The 19,772-nt window shown below is 48.4% G+C and overlaps 1 protein-coding gene across 2 annotated transcripts in view; it reads left to right on the top strand.

Moving 5' to 3' along the window:
* The window catches only part of SLCO3A1 (solute carrier organic anion transporter family member 3A1), a 295,681-nt gene that overhangs the window by 216,295 nt on the left and 59,614 nt on the right, over positions 1–19,772 (top strand). For both annotated transcript variants that reach the window (XM_004468091.5, XM_004468090.5), the window contains exons 3-4: positions 8,166–8,264; positions 16,512–16,775. In XM_004468091.5, coding sequence (XP_004468148.2) covers positions 8,166–8,264; positions 16,512–16,775 — 363 coding nt within the window. The remainder of the gene's footprint in view (positions 1–8,165; positions 8,265–16,511; positions 16,776–19,772) is intronic.

Below are 19,772 nucleotides of genomic sequence, written 5' to 3'. Positions count from 1 at the left end.
GCAGCCTCATGGAAACGAACGCTCGCCAGGTGCTTCATCTGCACCAAGGCTCACACTCAGCCTCATACGTTTCCTCTCATGAACTCCTCACAACAGTGCTATGAAATATGCCTTATCGTCACCCCCACTTTTCAGATACAGAAACCAAGAGAGAGGGTGGGTGACTTGGACAAGGTAAGTGCTGAATTTGGATCCAGACTATCTGAGCCCAACTACTCACCTCCACCCCACCTGCCTCCCGAAGACAGGGGAGGGGCCTCCGTGCTGCTTCTGGCAGCTGTTCATCCGTGTCGACTGCTTCGTCGTCCAGGTGTTAGGTGGGAGAAGCAGGGGGCTGCCTTTGAGCAGCAAGGTTTGGGGTTGGTTTGGTTTGGTTTAACTTTGCTTAGTTGTGCTTTGGTAGCTGGGGACCCAGTGTCCGGGAAAGCTGGGATAATGGCCCCTAACTCGTGTCATTGGAAGGAATCATAGTAATGTGTATAAGTCACTGTATGTACCCAGCCCCCGGCATCACATATAAGTACTCAATAAATAGCCTGTATGTCTGCGAACCTATACCACACATGCACATGTATGCATTTGGAAATAAAGCAATCACGTTGTGCATGGAACAGATATGCACCTTAAATTGTGAAATAAATGCACCCGTGGCCTGTAAGCAGCTGGAGTACAAAACCAGTATGTGAGACCCTTCCTGCCCCTTCCCACCCCCACCCCGGGGACTCCTTCTTGACCATAGCTCCCAACCTCTTCCAGTTATAGCCATGATCCTGACGTTCATTAGCTTCATTTCCTTGCTTGTCTTTGTAGTTGGACTCCGTGCCTACAGATCACCAAATCCAGGAGGAGTTGGCTCTTTGGCATTCTGTACAAGTGGAATCAGACCAGCCTGTATTCTGGGCTGGTCTGTGTTCACGTGGTCGCCTCGGTATCTTCATCCATGTCGTCGGGCTGATCGGTAGACGACTTGTTTTCCTTGCGATGCAGTCATTTCAGAATTTGGAGATTGCATGCTCTGTGTACCTGTCCTCCTCCTGATGGGCACTTGGGACATTTCCAGCGTGGCGTCTTGCGAACAACCTGGTTCCGGCATTCCTGACCGTACTCACCGAGCGTTATCAGCACGCTTTCTGTGGTATTTTCACCTAGGCCTTAGAATGCTGGGTCAAAAGCTTAGTTCACCTTCAGCTTTTCAGGCTCTGCCAGACGTTTTCCAAAGTGGTCGTCCAATTTGCATTCCCACCAGCAGCGTACAAGAGTAATAAACAGATACTTCATTTCCTTGACTTGTATTTTATTTCCTTGACAGTTATTTCATTTTCTTGTTTAATCCTGGGAATTAGGTCTACCTTGGTGTTGTCAAACTCTTTCATCAGCTAAAACTGTAATGGTGTTTCATTGGGCTTTTAATTTACATTTTCCTGAATTCTAATGAGATAGAGCATTTTTTCACGTTTTACCAGTCATTTGGATTTCCTTTTGTTGTGAAGTGCCTGTTAAAGGCTCTGTCCCTTTGCCAACTGGTTTGTCTTTTCCTCATTTATTTATAGTAGCTTTTATATAGTCTCGATGTGAGCCCTCTGGTTCTTGTGTGTTATTAGAAGACACGTTACACACACCTTTTCTTATATTTACACTTTTTAAATGGGGTCTTCTGATGAATAGAAGTTCTTATTTTATTGGAGACCAATGTACCAATCTTTTCTTTTAATGGTTAGTTGGTTAGTGCTTTTTATGGCCAGTCTCGAAATCTTTCCTTTTCCCCAACATCATGAAGATACTTTCCACTATTATCTTCTAGAAACTTTATTGTTTTGCTTTTAAATTTATGGCATCAATCTGCCTGGAATTGTTTTTGTTTTTTTTGGGTTTTGGGGGTTTTTGTTTTTGTGCATGTGTTTTTCTTTTTCCCTATAATTTCAGGTTGCTTCAGCACCATTTGTGGGAAGAGCTCATCCTTTTCCTCAGTGCTTTATAATATACCCTTTATCATAAACCAGGTGCCCACGTATATGTGGGCTGTTTCTAGGCTTTCTATTCTGCTTCACTGGTATGTTTGTTTTTCTTCTGCCCAAAGCTGCCTTCATTATTACAGCATTTTTTAAAGTGCTGATAGCAGTAGAGTGAGAAAACAAAAAACTTCATTTTTGGAAGTGTTTTGTCTGTTCTTGGCCCTTTGCATTTCTACAATTTAGTGGAACTTATCCCATTCCACAAACAAGAAACACTAACATTTTTAATTAGCCATCACATATTAGTAATATTAACCAAGTGGAATAATTTTTCCTGGACCAATGAATTCCATATAGAAGTTGCTGGTTGGATTTTCCAAATTCTCCTGGTTTTATGCGTCCGGACCGACCCTCTCTGTAAGCTCAGTAGGGCCAGTCGATGCATGGCATCGAGAAGGGGGCGCGCTGAGCAGGAAGGTCCTCAGCTGCAGGGACGAGGACCTGAGAGAGGACTGAGAGGGAGCTGCGGGGAGGCTCAGGAGGAGCCCTGTGCAGGCAAAGAGCAGGTCCAGAGCAGTCCCAGTTCTGCCCCTCACTGGCTGGTGAGGTTGGGCAGGCTATTGCCATGGCAAGTTGATCCTTTCTCCTTTACACATCCTTTTAACAGCCCTGGGCCAAACTAGGAAAATAAAGAATAAGGCCCCTTCTCTGCCTCAGGAGAGCTTCCAGTCTACTCTAGCGCCTCTCAGACTGTGCCCAGTGAATGCCTGTTCTGTTGGATAATGAACACAAAAGCCTTATGCAGCATCCTGTTTTTAGGAGATTCACATGCACAGCAGCACTTACAAACTCTAGGAAGCCCTGCAGCTGAACACAGCGCTTCGAGTTTGCTTAACAACCACGTTGGTTCCTCTTTGCTATGTAGCAAATGATCACAAAGGTAGTGGCTTAAAACACCCCAATTTCTTAACTTAGAGTTCTGGAGGTCCTAAGTCAGGAACGGGGTCACCAGACTAAAAGGAGGGTGCCAGCAGGGCTGCACTCCTTTCTGGAGGCTCTCAGAGAGAATCTGTTTTCTTGTTTCTAGAGGCTCCTGGCATTCCTTGGCTACTGGCCCCCTTCTCCCATCCAAGCCAGCAATGGACAAATGAATCTTTCCCACGATGCCTTCTTCCTAGTTCCACGATCACGTCTCCTCTTCCTCTGTCTCTTCTGCCTCCTTCTTCCACATTTAAAGACCCTAGTTATTACACTGGGCCCACTGGGATAATCCAGTCCAATCTCTTCTCTTCAAGTCAAATGATCAGCCACCTTTATTCCACCTGCAACCTTAATTCCCCCTTGTCACATGGTATATCATGCTCAAGTATTAGGATGTGGACATTTTGGGCTCTGATGTTCTCCCTCCCACAATAATGGGACCCTTGACCTCCAAGCCCACCAGCCCCAGCTGCACGGCACCTCTCCCCTTGCTGGGAGTGTGTTTGGTAGAACTCAGGACAGTGTGGGGTCTTTCTCTAGCCCCCATCATGCTCTCACCTCTGGACACTTGACGTTATATGACAGAATCATTGTTTATCACCATTCTTATTCCAGAAATCAAGCTCCAGTAGGGCAGGAATTTTGTCTGTTTTGTTCACTGCCATATCACAGCTCCCAGCACAGAGCCTTGCCCATAGGAGGTACTGAACACTTGTTTGTTGAATGACTAACTGAGCAAGTAGTTAAAAGTCTCTCCAGTAAGACAGCGAACCTTGAGAGGGAAACATCCTCATCCACTTCCTCTTTCTCCTCCAGCAGCCCAAGGGGACTGATGCTATATTTTGGAAGATGATAGTGTGGGGGAAGGCAGGCTCTTGCCATGTGCCATTTCCTTGACGTATTTGCCATAGCCATACCTAGCTTAGCCTGCATGACCAGAAACTCTTCAGCCTCTGAGTATAAGCCAATGTAATCAGCTTCTCAGGCAAATTTACATCAGAGGTTCCCACACTTTCTTGGTTTATTAGGCCTTTAGTTTCTCAGAGCCCTGAATCCAAAAGAAATAACCTAACAATTCTGTATATCAGTCAGTTGGGACCAAACTACCTAATAAGTGTTTATGTCCTAACAACTCAGTAGCTGTTTGGGGGGGAAAAAAGCAGGTAAGTTGAAAGAGAAAGTATTTTTACTGTATTTTAAATAAGCACAATCACTGCCTAATGGCATGTGTCCCTGTGGGGCCTGCACAGATCCGCAGACCTTGGAATCCCGTTGGGTACTGCCACCCTCGTTTCCTTTTCCACATCGATTTCACACGCCCTTGCTTATTATCACAGCAACCGCCAAGAACCCAGCCTCACAAAGATAGGATCTGATTGAAAGGAATGGCGTGCAAGCCAGTGTTGAAATTGTCAGCTACCTGGGGCAAGTCGCTCCACGGTGCCCAGTAGATGGCAGGCACCCAGTGTTTCCCTCCAAAACGTAAAAGACTCCGCAGGGCCCCCTGGATTCACTGCGGTTGTGCCCCAGACACCCTGGCACATAATTTCGAAACCGCAGGTGACCCTGACCTATCACCTCACGCCCAGGGACAGGCCAGGATGCCGGTTAGCCGAGCCCGGGGTCTCAGATGCCCCCGTGCCATCTGCCCGGTTACCGAGCTTCCCGGCGTCCCAAGCAGGCAGCGGGGCGGGGGTCGAGCGGGCGGGAGGGGGTCTCTGCGCGGCCGAACTGCGGGCCCTGGGGAGGCTGGGCAGCCGCCCTCCAGCCGGCCTCCCCTCGTAGCCCGAGGAAATGAAGACATGGGGGAGTGCGTGTGAAGCGAGCTCTTTCTAGGCGCCCGGCGCTCTTCTGAGAGCTTTACAAACACAAACTCGCGAAACCCTCACCGTGACCCTGTGAGTTAGATCGACTGTTATTCCCACGGGTGAAGAAACGGGTGCACGGGGGTTAAATACCTTCCCCGGGCTTCCCAGAGCCTGGAAGTGATGGACCCGGGACTTGAACCCAGGCCGTCCGCGTGCTGCCCCGCTGCCTGGGGTTGCCTCGGGCGTGGTTTTCGCCGGAGGGCTTCGGAGGAGTCCGGGCTGGGCTGTCCCCTCGCGGTGCTCGTCTGGTCGGGGACGAGATGCTGGCCCTCTCTGAGAGCCCGTCTCTTCCGCCGTGAGGTGGGCTCCGGAAGCTGCCCCGTCAGGGTTACTGAGAAGGGGCGGGGCTCTGTGTGTAAGGGGCTGGGGGCACAGAGGGGCATACGCCAAAAGCACCAACGCTCCCGTCACGTTTCGCAGCCTCTGCCTGCGTCCCTGGCGCTCTTCCGTCCCTGGCGCTCTTCCGCCTCCGGCGCGCACACATCCAGCAGCAGACAGCAGGGGGCAGCACTGCGCCGCTGAGGAACATTCTCGGGGGATCCAGAGGGGCTTGCTTCCCCCCACAGGGATCCTGATAATGCATTTCTCTGCCTTGTAGGCAGAACCTTCAAGATGCATTTGCTAAACAAGTTAGAACCGAATCGAGCGCCAAGGAAGCACATTCAGAAGTTCCTTTCTAGGAGGTTACAGCTGCCTCACACACCTCAGGGGCGCACCCTAGGATGCTGTTCAGCTGGCGTCCTCATCTGAAGTAAAAAGTACTCGTCCTGACACACGAGGCCCCTGGGTTGTCCCTGGGAAGATATTTGAGGACAGTTTGCTGCTGGAAGCTAACCCTGACCTCTCTCTGAGGAGGAGCCACTTAGAAAACAGCTCCACAGATTTTTGACTGAGGAGGGGGAAAATGCCCTTTACACACAAAATACATGTGTCCCCCGTGCTTCAGTGACTTGGGGCATTGAGTGCTATCTGGTTTCTTTGCGTTGACCTCCCTTTTCCTGTGTCCCAGCATGCCCTGGGGCAGGAGGCCCAGGGCTTGGGGGTCCCCAGCTATAGTCTGGCCGGTCCTCGCTCGACGCCATTGTCCCCAAATGTGGGGTTACAATCTCTGCACAGCGTCTTTAGCTCATTGGTTGTGTCTTTTCCCCCCAAGGATGCTGCAAGCCTGTTCCTCTGACTTATTAAGTAATTTTCTTTATGCAGTCTGTGGGGATGGATCGGTGATCGTGACGTTGCTGGCGAATGCCTTGTGGTGGCTCGGGGCAGTTGGGGAGGGTCCGAGTGAATGCTGGGAGGATCTGCAGCGAGGCTGGAGGGAAGCTGCAGCGCCCTTGGCGAGGAAGTTGTGTCCCATCTGGGAAGAATGGAGCAGTCAGTTTGCCTGCTGGGCCATCTCTAGAGGGTCAGCTGCTCCTACGCTCAGCTCACCTCAGCCTGAGCAGGAGGGCAGGGCTGCTTTCACAATCCTGCCCTGAGACAGGAGTCTGTTTCCTCTGCCCTCAGTGCTGCTCTCGCCTTGGACTCCCGCATCCCACCGCCCCTGCCTCTTGCTCAGTGTCCCTTCCTGCTTCTCTTTGCTCCACAAAGGGAATGGAGGCCAAGGCTGCTTCTGCCCCAGGCTCTGAACCCACCCTGCCGGGGATGCCCCTTCTAATTCTAGCCCATGTTCTGGAGTTTTCCAGTTATACCACCTCCCCAACTTCCCCAACTTTCTCTGTTTAGTTATCTGAACCTAGGTTGTGACAAATAGAGAAGCTAATGTGATTATAATATTTATGTCACCCTCCTCCAAAGTGATGTATTATCATTTTTTTTTTAAATGTACCCCTCCTATAAACAGGAATGACTGAGTTCGGGGGTCTCTGAGAATGGCTATTTTGAGATACTTGAACTTATAGATTTCTTCTGATCACGGAGTAGGATTTCACGTGGAGTGGATTCAGCCCCATATCTGTGATGTAAGATGTCCTCTTTCCATTCCTTCCTTTATCAAATAACGCTTGGTGGAAGGAGTTTTCAGAGGATTGCTTCGAGACTCTGAGTTCCTGTCCGTAAAATGGGAAGACCTGCCTTCCTTTTTGTCTATACTTTCTTAAGACTTTCTTTTTTTCTTTCTTTTTTTTCATTCCAAGTCAATGAGTTCTATGAGGACTGGGTTTTTGACTCTTTAGTTCATGGCTGATTCTTTGTGCCTGAGACTAGTGCTTGGCACGTGGAAGGCACTTGTTAAATATCGATTGGATGGGTGAATATTGGGTTCCATGATGGCCTCGCCGAGGAAATTCAGGCTGAACTAGTCTGCCCCTGTGACCAGGCCAGGTGGGAAGGGTTGCCTTTGCAGATCTCAGATTCGCAGCGATTGAATCCACCTCTACCTGTTCTTCATGCACCTGTGCCTGTTAGCCCCCTTCCTTCTGGCTCTCTCCTCGAGTTGACATAACCCCGTGTTGTTTGTCCCCATAACTTGGCAAGCTTCTTGAGGGCAGGGCCACGTTTTGCTCTTATTTTTTTTATCCCTGGAGCCTTGGACAGTGTCCATGCTTAGAAAATGTCTACCACCTTGAAATTCAGCTACATGGATATAGTCTGTAGGTTTTACTTCGCACCCTGTACTTTTCCCAGCGTGATTCAGAAGGTTGTACAAAATTCCAGGGACTGTGTTCAGCAGCTCCCAGGGCCTGCCATCCTCTCAAGGCCATGGAAGTGCTTGAGACCCGGGCAACTGTTGCAATAACAGTAACAACGAATAGTGGCTCCAAAACAGAGGGGAAGTTTGCAAAATTGAAATTGATAAATGTGTAATTAAGTGCTCTCAAAGCATACCATTATGTCAGCTTTGTTATTTGCTAAATTTAGTGCTCATAAACATTTCATTACATTTGAAAGTAATTTCTGGCTTAGATTTTCTCACTTCATCAGAATTCCTCAGTTTGTACAAGAAGTACTGAGAAATCTTAGCCAACCATAAATTAAAGGAATTATATAAAGCCAAATAAAAGTAAAAGTAAAATGATTTTTAAAATCTCTTTAAAATGTTTATAACAAAAAATACTTGATGGATGTATTTTGATTTGTTTGATATGATATAGGATTGGAGGTCTCTAAAAGTAAGTATGCTTATGGCACACAAGTATTTCAAGGCAGCTGTAGAATTCCTGCATAACATACAGTGCTTTGGTAGAGCTTCCAAAAATTAGAAATACTAGCTTTCCCCCTGTAGGACTTTTAGACTAACTTCTCTAAAGCCATTTGTATGATCAGACCTCTCACCCGATCAATGTAAAATCATTTCCTTGACCTTTGATGATTTTGTTCATTGAATGGTTCTTGCTTTTTGTCTAATCTTTGTTTCATCTTCTTTTAGGAATCCTGTTCACGATGCTGGTATTTGGACCAGCCTGTGGATTTATCCTGGGCTCTTTCTGTACCAAAATCTACGTGGATGCAGTCTTCATTGACACAAGTAAGAATATATCCGAATTTCTAACTGCCACCCACAAATGTCCCCCTCCCCTCATTTATAAAAGAGTCTTCAGCCTTTGGGTTCTAAAATCTTCCTGTTAAGTGATATCTTAATGCGTTCACCTCTGCAGCTGGTGGACATGTGTCATTAGATGGAGAGAGCATTTGTCTTGGTTCAAAGGACCTGGATCTAAGTCCAGGTAAACCAGAATCAACTTCTAGATTTGGTTTTACCTCTCAAATCTTTATTTTACTCATCTGCAAAGTAAGGACAATGATAATTATATCCATCTCTCAGGGTATTATACAAATAAATGAGAGTGAGCATGAGATGTGGAAAAATAGTTCATTGGTCCATTAATGTATAGGAGAACCCTATTTTCTTAACAAAATTGGAGCATATGGTCTGGACTGGGATAAATGAGACAGAGTATCTGAAAGTCCTTTCTATCGTAGATGTGTGATGGCCTTTATGACGAGGTGTACTACATCTCAAACCCATTTGAAGCAAACCTTCTCATGTTCTTAGGAAGAGCACATGTATTTCTCAAATTGTTCTGGGGCTCCTCAGTCTCGATTCTGTGATTGAACAATGTGCTAGTGAAAAGAGTCTAGGTTAGGCTGTGGTAACAAACATTCCCCAAATCTAAGTGACTATATACAACAGAAGTTTATTTCTTGGTGCTTCTACATGTCTGGCGTGAGCAGGTGGCATTGGGGATGGGGGACTTTGTTCATTGTAGTCATTCAGGAATGAAGGCTCACGGAAGTTTTATCCTGATTCCAGCTCGCACAGTTCCCAAAGCAGGAAACTGTATTGTAGCAGGATGCACACTGGCTCTTGAAGCTTCTGCTCGGAAATGACACACATTGTTTCCACTCATGTTCCAGTGACCAAAGCAAGTCACTTGGTGTGTTAGTTTTCTGTTGCTGTATAACAAATTACCCCCAAAACAGCAAACATTTATTGTCTCACAGTTTTTTTCTGTGGTTCTGGAATACAGCTTAGCCAGGCTTTGGCCAGGCCTACAGTCATCGCAAGGATCATCTTGGGTAGAACCCACTTCCAGGTCACACATATGGCTCTTGGCAGCCGTGGAAGATCTACTTCCAAGCTCAATTCCATGGTCCTCCCCACAGAACTGCCTCCCGTCATGGCAACCGGCCTCCCTTGGAGCACGCCACCCAAGAGAGGGTGAGAGAGCACCTGGTACAGAAGCCACGGTCTTTTTATAATCCAGTCTCGGAAATGATCTCCCAATACTTCTGCTCTATTTTGTTGCAAGAAGTGAGTCACTGGTTTTCGTACACACTCAAGCCGAAGGGATTGCACAAGGACCTGAGAGGCAGGGGCAGGGATCCTCGGAGGCCATCTTCAGTGCTGCCTACCATGTATTTCTGTATCAGTCAGACGTCTGTGTCTACCGTATATTTCTAAATAGCTCAGCAAGTGGACGAGCCATGTTTCCATTCTCTGAACACAGTGTGGGAAGCCGTTCCAGCCTCTCCTTCCCATGCCGATCTATTCTCAGGATCAATAAGAACTCTCATTTCCCAGGTTCTCAATCCATCATCTCTTGACAGCGCTAAATCTACTAATTCAACCCAAAGAAAGAATGTGGTTTTAAATCCAATCAAGTCCCTTTGTGATGCACTCCATTAATCCACTGATATATTTACTTGTAGCTAATGATGTTACAAATTTCCAAGCAGGAAAAAAAGTCAAACACAGCCTTATTTATTTATTCTTTTAAAGTGCTGGCTCTGTTCCGGGGTGATTGGATGCTGTTTTTTTTTTTCCGGCAGTTGGCCGGCATTCTGCACCCTACTCATAGAGAGTGGGATGCGGGGTGGGCTGGTAAGCAAAATGACACATAGTCAGAGTCAGCTTCCATCGCTCTTATTATGGATGGGAAAGTCAGCTTCCACTGCATCACCAAAGCAGCACAACACAAGAAGAGCAAAAGGCCGTTAGGGGAGGGGGCTTGCTTCCCATGCTGTGGGGAAAGCCTCTTTGAAAGGGCGCCAAGGTGACCGGGCAGGAGATTTTGCCTCTCAGCATATCAGAGAGTGGCCCTATCAAATCAAGGCCTGTAGATTTACAGATTATCTGCACTGGAAAGGACTTCAGACACTACTCTTTTCCAACTTTCTCATTTTACAGGTGAGGAAACTAAGGCCCAGAGAGGAAAAGGACTGATACAAGGGCCTTATATATATATATATATATATATATATATATATATATATATATATATATATATATATATACTAAACCCAAATCTCCTGACCAAGCAGGGCAGGGGTATTTCTACCTCCTGAGTCCCCCTCCTCAAACTCTCTCCTGAGAGTGAAATAGTGACTTTCTCAGGGTCTGAAATGACCAGCAGGTAAGCAAGTGGCTGGAGGGGACTTAGCTGGTCCCCAAAAATGTCGTGCCATTGATGGCTCTTTCCTCAGCTTGGAATGCCACCTCCACCCCATTCTTCCCAACACTGTCTTCAGCCTTCAAGACGCCATGTGAAGTGACTTCACCCAAGGTTCTAGGCTCACTGGCAATTTGACGCATCCAAGTATGTGAGGCAGATGGTGCTTCTCCATTCTAGTCTGGGCACCTTACTCATGGCAGACTTCCCCCTTAACAGGTTGCAGGTGGACTTCCCAGCCTTTTCTGAGGAATGGAGGGATGCATTGTTGCTGAAGGCACTGTGAGGTTCATGCTATCTGCCAGTAGAGGGCAGAAGAATGTAATTTATTCTATTAGGGAGTCAGCCACAGAACTCTTCAGTTTCCAGAAAAATTAATTTTTTTTCTTAATTTTGTGATTGAAACCTGTCCTTTAGTTTATGAGTGTATTTTGACTATTTTGAGGAGGAGATTCTAAATGCTTTAATGACCCTCACCTACTTTTTTCTCACTTAACCTAAAACAGAGCACTCCTTTAGGATTGTCTGATCTATGGGAGCGTGACCTCATGCACAAACATACAGGTGTCAGGCTCTAATGACATGTTTGTGAAATCTCTACTGAGAGATGCGGGGGCGGGGGGGACTGGGAAAAGCCAATGGGGAGGTGGACAAAGGAGGTCCATGGGCAGCCCATGTTGCTGGGCAGATGGAAGAGAGTGTAGCTGCAGGTAGTCTGGCAGCAGCTGAGAGAACAGGATTCAGGGGGAAAGTCCAGTGAGGAAACCTGGTCAAAGTCTATGAGTAGATATAGCTTGGGTTCAAAGTGGTGTTTGGTTCTAGGATGGGCACATTGTGGGAGGGGAGACCCCATGGGAAGTTTGCCTGGAGGGCTTGACCAGCGGAGCTGTCAACTGTGCAACTGTGGCCTTTCATCAATGTCTGATCCCCTGCAGCTCTCTTTGCCCATCTTCTTAAGGAGATCTAGATGCTTCCCCTGACAGTCAGGGAAAGGGATGATGGTGCCTACAGAATTTCTTTTTTAGATTATCCTTGTTAAACCAAGACCCAGTCAAGAGCAGGGCCTGGAAAAAGAAGGACTTGGCAGCAGAGTATGCCCCCAAGCATTGAACCAGCCAACTTTATCACGTTGATTTGTTAGAAGACAAATAGGGATGACCGCTGCAACCATGGACTGACCACTTATTGAGGCTCTACAAAGATTACCTCATTTGAACCTCAGAACATTCCCATTGGAAGGTGGCTCCTATGAGCATTCCCATCTTACAGGAGAAGCAGTGGTTAAGAGTTCCAGCACAGGAGGCAGACCTTGGTTTCGGTCTTGGCTGTACCACATTGTGACCGTGGGTGCCTTACTCCTCATAGGTCTGTGTTTGGAGGACATGAATTACCATGAAATGCACTTAACATAGTGCCTGGTATAAAGTAAGCACACAATAAATGTTAGAGGCTCTCCACAGCTAGTAAAGAATGGACAGAGGTACGACTCCAGAGCCCTACTCGAAACTGAGCAGCCTGCTTCCCTGAATCATCTCCAGGAACTTAGCCAGAAGGCTGCCTCCTTGCATACACAGAGGCCTCACTGGGATGTCCTGACCTCACCACCATCTCCCTGCAGACTCATCCTAAGGCATGAACCAGCTGGCCCTGCAATTGGATGCATGACGTGTGCAGCTGGAACAAAATATGGCCATCTCTGCTTCACAGAAAAGGTCAACAAGCTGAGAACCTCCTGCTCTGCCACCATGAGGGCTCTTACCAGGGCCAGCATCCTTTCTGCTAGACTAATTAGCCCAGCAGCTGGAATCTTGCATATTCCACGCTGCCCTCCCAAAGCACCCCCTCCCAGCCCCTCTTTGTCTCCAGTTTCTAATTACGTTTGCAACTTAATGATACTCTTGGAATTCTTGAGTCCCATAGCAAAAGTCTCACAAAACTGCTTAGGCAAATACCCAGAGAACTGTGCCATCTCTTACCCAAAAGTATGGCCCAGGATTAAGAAGGAAATGTCCCCGATATGCTTGGATCTGCCCCTCTCACAGGCTCAGGCATCCTCATGGGTTGGTTGGTTGGTTAGTTTGCAACTGGTGTAACACTATTCGCAGGGATTTTTCTTTTGACCCCCTCACATGATAGTAGTCCTCGGAAATGGATGGAAATCTCAGTGAGCCCCATATGTTTATCTGACCTTCAACAGAGGGAGCAAATAGCTGCCAAGAGCATACTCATCTTACCCAGCAAAACCACTGAATAGTCCAAAAGTCAAATTCCAAGCGTGGAGGGATTAGGAAAAAAACAGAAATTGTAAAGGAGGAGAACCTTCTCAGCCTGTAGATGCCCAGATGAGCCTGCCCTCACAACAGCAGGCATTGCCAGTGCGGGGCACCCAGTGGATAGCTCTCCTTGTGCCACTTCCGCTCCCATTCTTCTCCTTCTCCTTCACCTAACTCCCCTGAGAATGAAGCAGCATCTTTCCTCGGTGTCTGTAGCAGCGAAGGGATAGACAAGCAGCTGGAGAGAGGTTAGCCTGTCCTCTCCAGTCCCCTGGATACATCGTTCTTTTCCTCTGGCTGTCCCCTCAGCCTGGGATACTGTCCCATCCCCATTCTTTTCCACAACTTCCTTCATCCATGGTTCTAGTTTCATTGGCACTTCAATGCATCTGAATAAGTAAGGCTGACTGGTGCTTTTACGTTTTGTTCTGAGCATCTTACTAACAGCAGCTTTCCCCACAAGGCTGAAAATGAAGTCATTTTTTTAAGTGGAAGACACTTACTGGAACCAGGTAGAAAGAGATGCAAAGAAGATCTCAAGCCTTGCTCCCAAGCGGTACCTAGGACAATATGCTATCCCAAATCTTCCCAGAGCCTCTGTTCTTTTTTTTTTAAGATTTATTTTTCATTCATTTCTCCACCCCACCCCACCCCCCCCCCTGTTGTCTGCTCTCTTTGTCCATTCACTGTGTGTTCTCCTGCATCCGCTTGTATTCTTGTCAGCAGCACCGGGAATCTGTGTCTTTTTGTTGAGTCATCTTGCTGCACCAGCTCTCTGTGTGTGCAGCCCCACTCCTAGGCAGGCTGCACTTTCTTCACGCTGGGCGGCTTGCACACTCCTTGCACATGGGGCTCCCCTACGCAGGGGATACCCCTGCGTGGCACTGCACTCCTTGCACACATCAACATTGCATGTGGGCTAGCTCACCACATGGGTCAGGAGGCCCTGGGTTTGAACCCTGGACCTCCCATGTGGTAGGCAAATGCTCTGTCTGTTGACCCAAATCCACTTCCCAGAGCCTCTGTTCTAAAAGAGCATGAACTTTTATTTCCTAAGCCTTTTGTACTAGCCAGGATGAGCATGGTTATGCTGCCATAACAAACAACCCCCAAATCTCAGTGGCTGAAATTCGTGCCACCTTACAAAGATTTCACATGCTCCCAAGGTCCCCAAGGCAGGGAAAGAGAACACAGGGAGTCAGCCACCGGCTCCCAAGTACTTCCATGCAGAGTGACAAGTTAACTCTGCTCACATTTCACTGGTAAACTAGGCACACAGCCACTCCTAACTTCACAGAATGAGGGAGGTGTGACCTCCTTGTCCCCAGAAGAGGAGATGTGAAAGCAGATGCTGGTAATGTCCACACATCATTCTCTGCTGGTCCACAAAGAGAAATCCCCCTCAATACCACTAATACTAGAAGTTTCCCAGAATAGAGTCACTGGCATGTAGCCTTCTAGGGTACCACCAGCCCCCCACTCACTAAGCCCCTGTAACCCTGAGGGCAGCACACTCCAAAGCTGCTCAAAGCAGGGGTTTTTCCTCAGCGTGTTCTTTCTCTCCCTCTCCGGTGCTCTGGAAAATTGAAGTGGAGACTAAAAGAGCAATATTTCCCAAAGCCATCAGCTATGATGTCCTGGATCTACAGAGCCCTGCCCTCTGCAGGCCGTGGTGCAGCCCCCTTCTCCCCATCCTCACCCGCAATGGCGACGCACTTTGGCGTGTTCTACCCTGCTGTAGAAATCGCAAGCAAATATTGGCTTTCCACACGCATACAGGTACCTGCAGGGAGCAAGATGACACATTCACGCAGACCCACCTCCCCCGCGGCAGCCCCTCTCCCAGGGATGTTTTCTCACACACACAGCAGTGTCGGTAACTTCCTAACTAAAATATGACTTCTGCGCATTACTAATTTTGGTCCCCAAATAACTGCCAAGATTTCTCTCTCTTTACTCGCTCACAGCTGCCAGCTTTTCAGTTCCTCCTTCATGGAGCTGGTAGACAATGGAGGAGAATTCTGTAGCTTCCTTTTACCGTCTTTTGTTTTCATTGATTGCTTGGCAGCAGGTGAAGAATCTACCCAGTGAGTGACAGGTGGAAACATCCCTGCTTAGCTACCTGAGGCAATTTTACTTCCTTTTCTCCTTCCTCATTTGCATAAAGATGTTTTCAAGATCAGCATGCGTTTCCCAGGCCATACCCTTTTAAGAAATCCATAAATTGAAATTCCCATTAACATAAATATATACATGCATGAACGTGTAAATAACAAGAGATACCACATACAAAGAGCCTGCTAGGTGCCAGGTGATTCTTGCTCATTGTCTCTACTCTCTAGCTGGAGATCATCTTTATTTTGCAAATGGTAAAACAAAGTCCAGTAACTTGCCCCTTAGGACATGCAAGTAAGTGGCAGAGCTGAGGTGCAGCCACGGGAAAGCACCTGGTCCATTGCAATGCCTGCTTATTGCTGTGGGGTTCATGTCAAAGTCCCTACGACAGAGACCGCCAATGTTCCAAAGCGGAGTTGTCAGCCACCAGTGGAGTTGGTGTCTTAGACCCTTTACACAGAGCACAGGAATCAGGCATTCATCCCGGGCCTTCTAGGTAGCCCAAAACAAAGTCCAGGCAATCAGACGTAGAAGAACAGAGAGGTCAAGAGCATGGACTTGGGCGGCTGGAGGCTCAGGTTGCAATCTTCAACTCTGAATACTTGAGCAAGGTTTCTAAATCTTTCTAAGCCTCAGTTTCCCCATCTATGCAATAAGGATTCGTGCACCCCCCTATAGGGTTAAGGGGATGATTTACCAGGACGATAGGCTAAGGAAGTGCTTTGATGAAGGCCTGTTGCAGAGTAAACACTCAGTAATGATGACTGGCGTTTTCACGAATGTCAGTTGAAGATTAAGTAAGAGTCTTCAGGGAGAGCATTTCATAAATGCACGCTCTTCCCAGGCCTGTCCGTCTGTCTGGTCCAGGCCCTCAGCCCTGTTAGTCCTAGCTGATGCACCATTGCCCATGTCTCCAGGAATCTCCTTCCATGCTCCTAGGACATGGGTGTTCAACAAAAGGACATCCCTAAGCAGCTCATCTGAGGATGCTGCTGTGCAAGGCCGTTGGAAAGAAAGAAAAAAAAAACACTATCAAGGGATAGAGCTGCAGTTCATGACCTCACAACATCAGCTGGCAAATCAAAGTAAGCACAGCGCAAGGCAGCCAAGCCACGTGCCTATTGCCTTTACGCACAGCTTCCCGACAGAGGCCTGGCCCCATACCGCAGGCCACAAGGTTCGAATTGGTGTGTCCACTAGCAGCTTGGAATCAGAGGCTCCTAGCCCTAGATAACAAGCCAACGTGGACTGACGTGCTCGGTCACCGGCCCAGCATTATCCCGAGCACTTCCTGTCTGGTGGGCTCGCTCGGTCTTCCCGGCACCGCTAAAAGGTAAGCACCGTCGCCGTCAGTGTGCTCGGGATCAGTCACCCGAGTAGGGCCCCCCGCTCAGCCCCGCCCTGCCCCCTAAACTGTGCTCTTTCCCTTGGCAGGTAACCTGGACATCACTCCTGACGACCCCCGCTGGATCGGAGCCTGGTGGGGTGGCTTTCTGCTCTGCGGTGCCTTACTCTTCTTCTCTTCCCTCTTGATGTTCGGGTTTCCACAGTCCCTGCCCCCGCACTCAGACCCCGCCCTGGAGAGCGAGCAGGCCATGCTCCCCGAAAGAGAGTACGAGCGGCCCCAGCCCAGCAACGGGGTCCTGCGGCACCCGCTGGAGCCGGACAGCAGCGCCTCCTGCTTCCAGCAGCTGCGAGGTAAGGGCCGCCTCGCCTTGTGGGGGCTGCAAGCTGGGGTGTCGGGGGGTGGGGGTGGGGGGGGTGGGTCATGAGGCAAAGGGTGAATAGTAATTGGTTTAGCCACTTCTGTGTCTCCCCCCACTTCTGTGCTTGACTTATTCCGGAGAAGTGAATGACCCGAGTTGATTAATAGAAACAAAAGGAAGGTAACTACTGCTTCCTGAAGGGGCAGCAAACTCATCTCCCCCAGCAGAGCCCCCCCCACCCCCCCGTGGCTAGCAAAGGACCTGGCAGGCAAGAAATATTAAGTACCTGTAGAAGAAAGAACAAAAGAGGAAAGGAGGGGGTTAGACACTACAGGGGACTCTAAAAAGAGTTCTGAAAGAGTTTTTTGTGTTTTTTTTTAAACAAAAACAACCTCTTTCTGGCGACTTTTAAAGCATTGAAACTGAAGCAGCAAAGGGCTTTTGAAGTTGGCGCCCTTTACCTGACACAGGCATGCCTCAAAAGCCACCTCCAAAGTGCATTTCTTTCGATTGACTCTGTCCCTCTGTTCCTCTCCATTAAAGGTAAAAGATGTGGTCCTCAGAAAAAAAAGATTTTAGCCCAGTCCCAATAATAAAGTCACACTTCAGAATGCAGCAGAGCTCTCACTATCACTTTCAAAAGAAGAAAAAAATGCAGCTTTTCTGACCAGAAGGTGACACACAAGCAGTGGCAGAATGAGAATGCCAGGTACCTCCCCAGCCAGGTCCTTTCCATTTAGGGCAGGAAAAATATCCGCGTGGCCTCGAAAGCCACTAGGTTGCTATTACAACCTTTCCACAGTAGGCATGTGCAGGCCCCCTCCCTGCCTAATTCCCAGGACTCTTTCCTCAGGTTCTCTGAAGAACCTGCTGGATTTTAAGAGATGAGCAAAAGGTGAACAGTCACTTTTTTTGCAGGAACCTGCAGGCTTGGCCGAGCCGCCATCAGCCAGTGCAAATCCAGGCTAGTGCTCTGTTTAGAAATTTGATCACGGCCAATGTCTCTCTCCCAAGTTTCTGCACACTGAGGTGCATCTTCCACGGAAAGGGCTTGAGAATCATAGAGAGAGCTTCAGTCGTGGCCGGGTCCTGTTCTCTCCTTCGCTGCCTGCAGGCACCATCTCCACCACTGTGGAATTGTAATACACTTCCTGACAGTGGTGTCAGGAGAATGAAAGCCATGAAGAAGACTGTCAGTTACCGTGTATGAGTAATCGAAACAATTGGTGCTATTTCCCCAGAGAGACTAATTTAATGACTTCATGTCATGTCCAACCCCATCACCTGCTATGGTTTCTGCTAAAGTCATAATTTGAAATTGTCCATAGAAAATCTCCAAATTCATCTCTCAAAATTCCAGAATGCATTGGCAGATGAGAAGGACCGGCAGTTTGTGTTCTCTGAGGTGGCCTTGATTTGGATCCACAGGAGTCTGTTTGTAATAACAGAAGACCACCATCTCCTTTTCCCCACTGTCTCCCTCCCATCCAGGCTCACTTCCAGGAGCCCCCAGTGGCTGGACGTTGGTCCTGCTGCTCCCCCAGTCGCACAGCCTGTCCTGGAGAGTGACCCAGCCGCCAGCCCCGCACAAAGACCATGGGATGGTGTGGGGATGGGTCTCACTCTGCCCTGGGTGGTGGCAGCCTGTGGGTGTTTCGTCCCCCCAGGATGGATGACCCTATCTTCCTGTGGCTCTGACTGCAAGAGCTGCCCCATCCATCTCACGCCTTTCATCTCCGGAGATGCAGAGATGAAACAGCTACAATTCTGCCATCAAAGAGCACCATCCCATGTAGGCATAGGCCAGCCAGCCAAAGAAGGCAAGCCCCTGAGATGGGATATGCAGTAAGAGGAGGCACAGAGGTTATGAAAGGAAAACAGACCAGTGCAGAAGAGCTTGTGGGACACGGGCGGGGGCGAGGGGGCGTGGTCGGCAAAAGCCTCCTCAGAGAGGGAGCTGAGCTGAGTCCTGGGGGATGCCGTGGTGTCGCAGTGCTCAGATTATGATTCAGCCACTCATTAACTCATTTGGCCAATTTGATCGGTATTTCCTAAGATCCCACCAGGCTCGGGGAAGACAGCAGTGACTAAGGCAGTTTATGTTCCAGGAGGGGGAGGCATGCCACATGCAACATCGAATTAATAATGCGATAAGTGTTGCATGGGCAGTGGTTGAGATGTCAAGTATGCAGTTGTGGAGGGGGCCTGGGATACGCTAGACCATAGACATAACCAGTAGGCACACGAGCTTCACTTCTGAAAAAGAACGGCTTTTAATTGAGAATGAGCAATTCCCAGAGGCAGTAGGAACATTAACAGACAGAAAGGATGCTCTGGCGGGAAAGGAAGGCAGTGTTCCTAGAAAAATCCCCAGGAGCCAGAACACAATGAAGTGGCTAGTCTGCCAAGAAACAGTACGCAAGCAAGTATGGGGAGAGATTTACATCCTCTCTGTTGCCACGTGAGAACACAGACATTTACACAGAAAGCTCCGTGCAGTGCTACTTGGTGTCCTCGTACTCTTTATCGCATTTGCCACCTTGAAAGTCCTGGTGGTCTCCATGCAGTGTGTCACACATTTATAGGTACAAATAAGCTGAGCAGGTCTGGAGATATCATAGGAACCAACACACAGCTCTATCCGTTGCAATCTCTCATCCTTTTCATTTGGGCTTGCACATGCATTTCTTCTTGGGCCATCAGTCTGTGTCTCATGCCATGCTCTGCAAAGACCCAAGCAGAGCTGACCTTGCACTAAGCTCAGCCCTTCCATCTGCCCAGGCATCCTTCCCCACAGAGGATTTGCTCCAGGGGAGCCATGGTGCTGCTTGCTTTGCAGCAGACCCACCGTGTTCACATCCCAGCTGGAGCACTTCCTACACATGGAACCTTGGTCGTGTTCCCTAAGTCCCCTCAGCTTTAACCACGGCATCTGGTCTCCCCATACAGCAGCTGCAGAAGGTTGGTTTCATTATTTATTCCCATTTCT

Source organism: Dasypus novemcinctus, chromosome 3, assembly GCF_030445035.2.
Source record: "Dasypus novemcinctus isolate mDasNov1 chromosome 3, mDasNov1.1.hap2, whole genome shotgun sequence".
NCBI lineage: Eukaryota > Metazoa > Chordata > Mammalia > Cingulata > Dasypodidae > Dasypus > Dasypus novemcinctus.
This window is presented reverse-complemented; position numbering and strand designations above follow the sequence as displayed.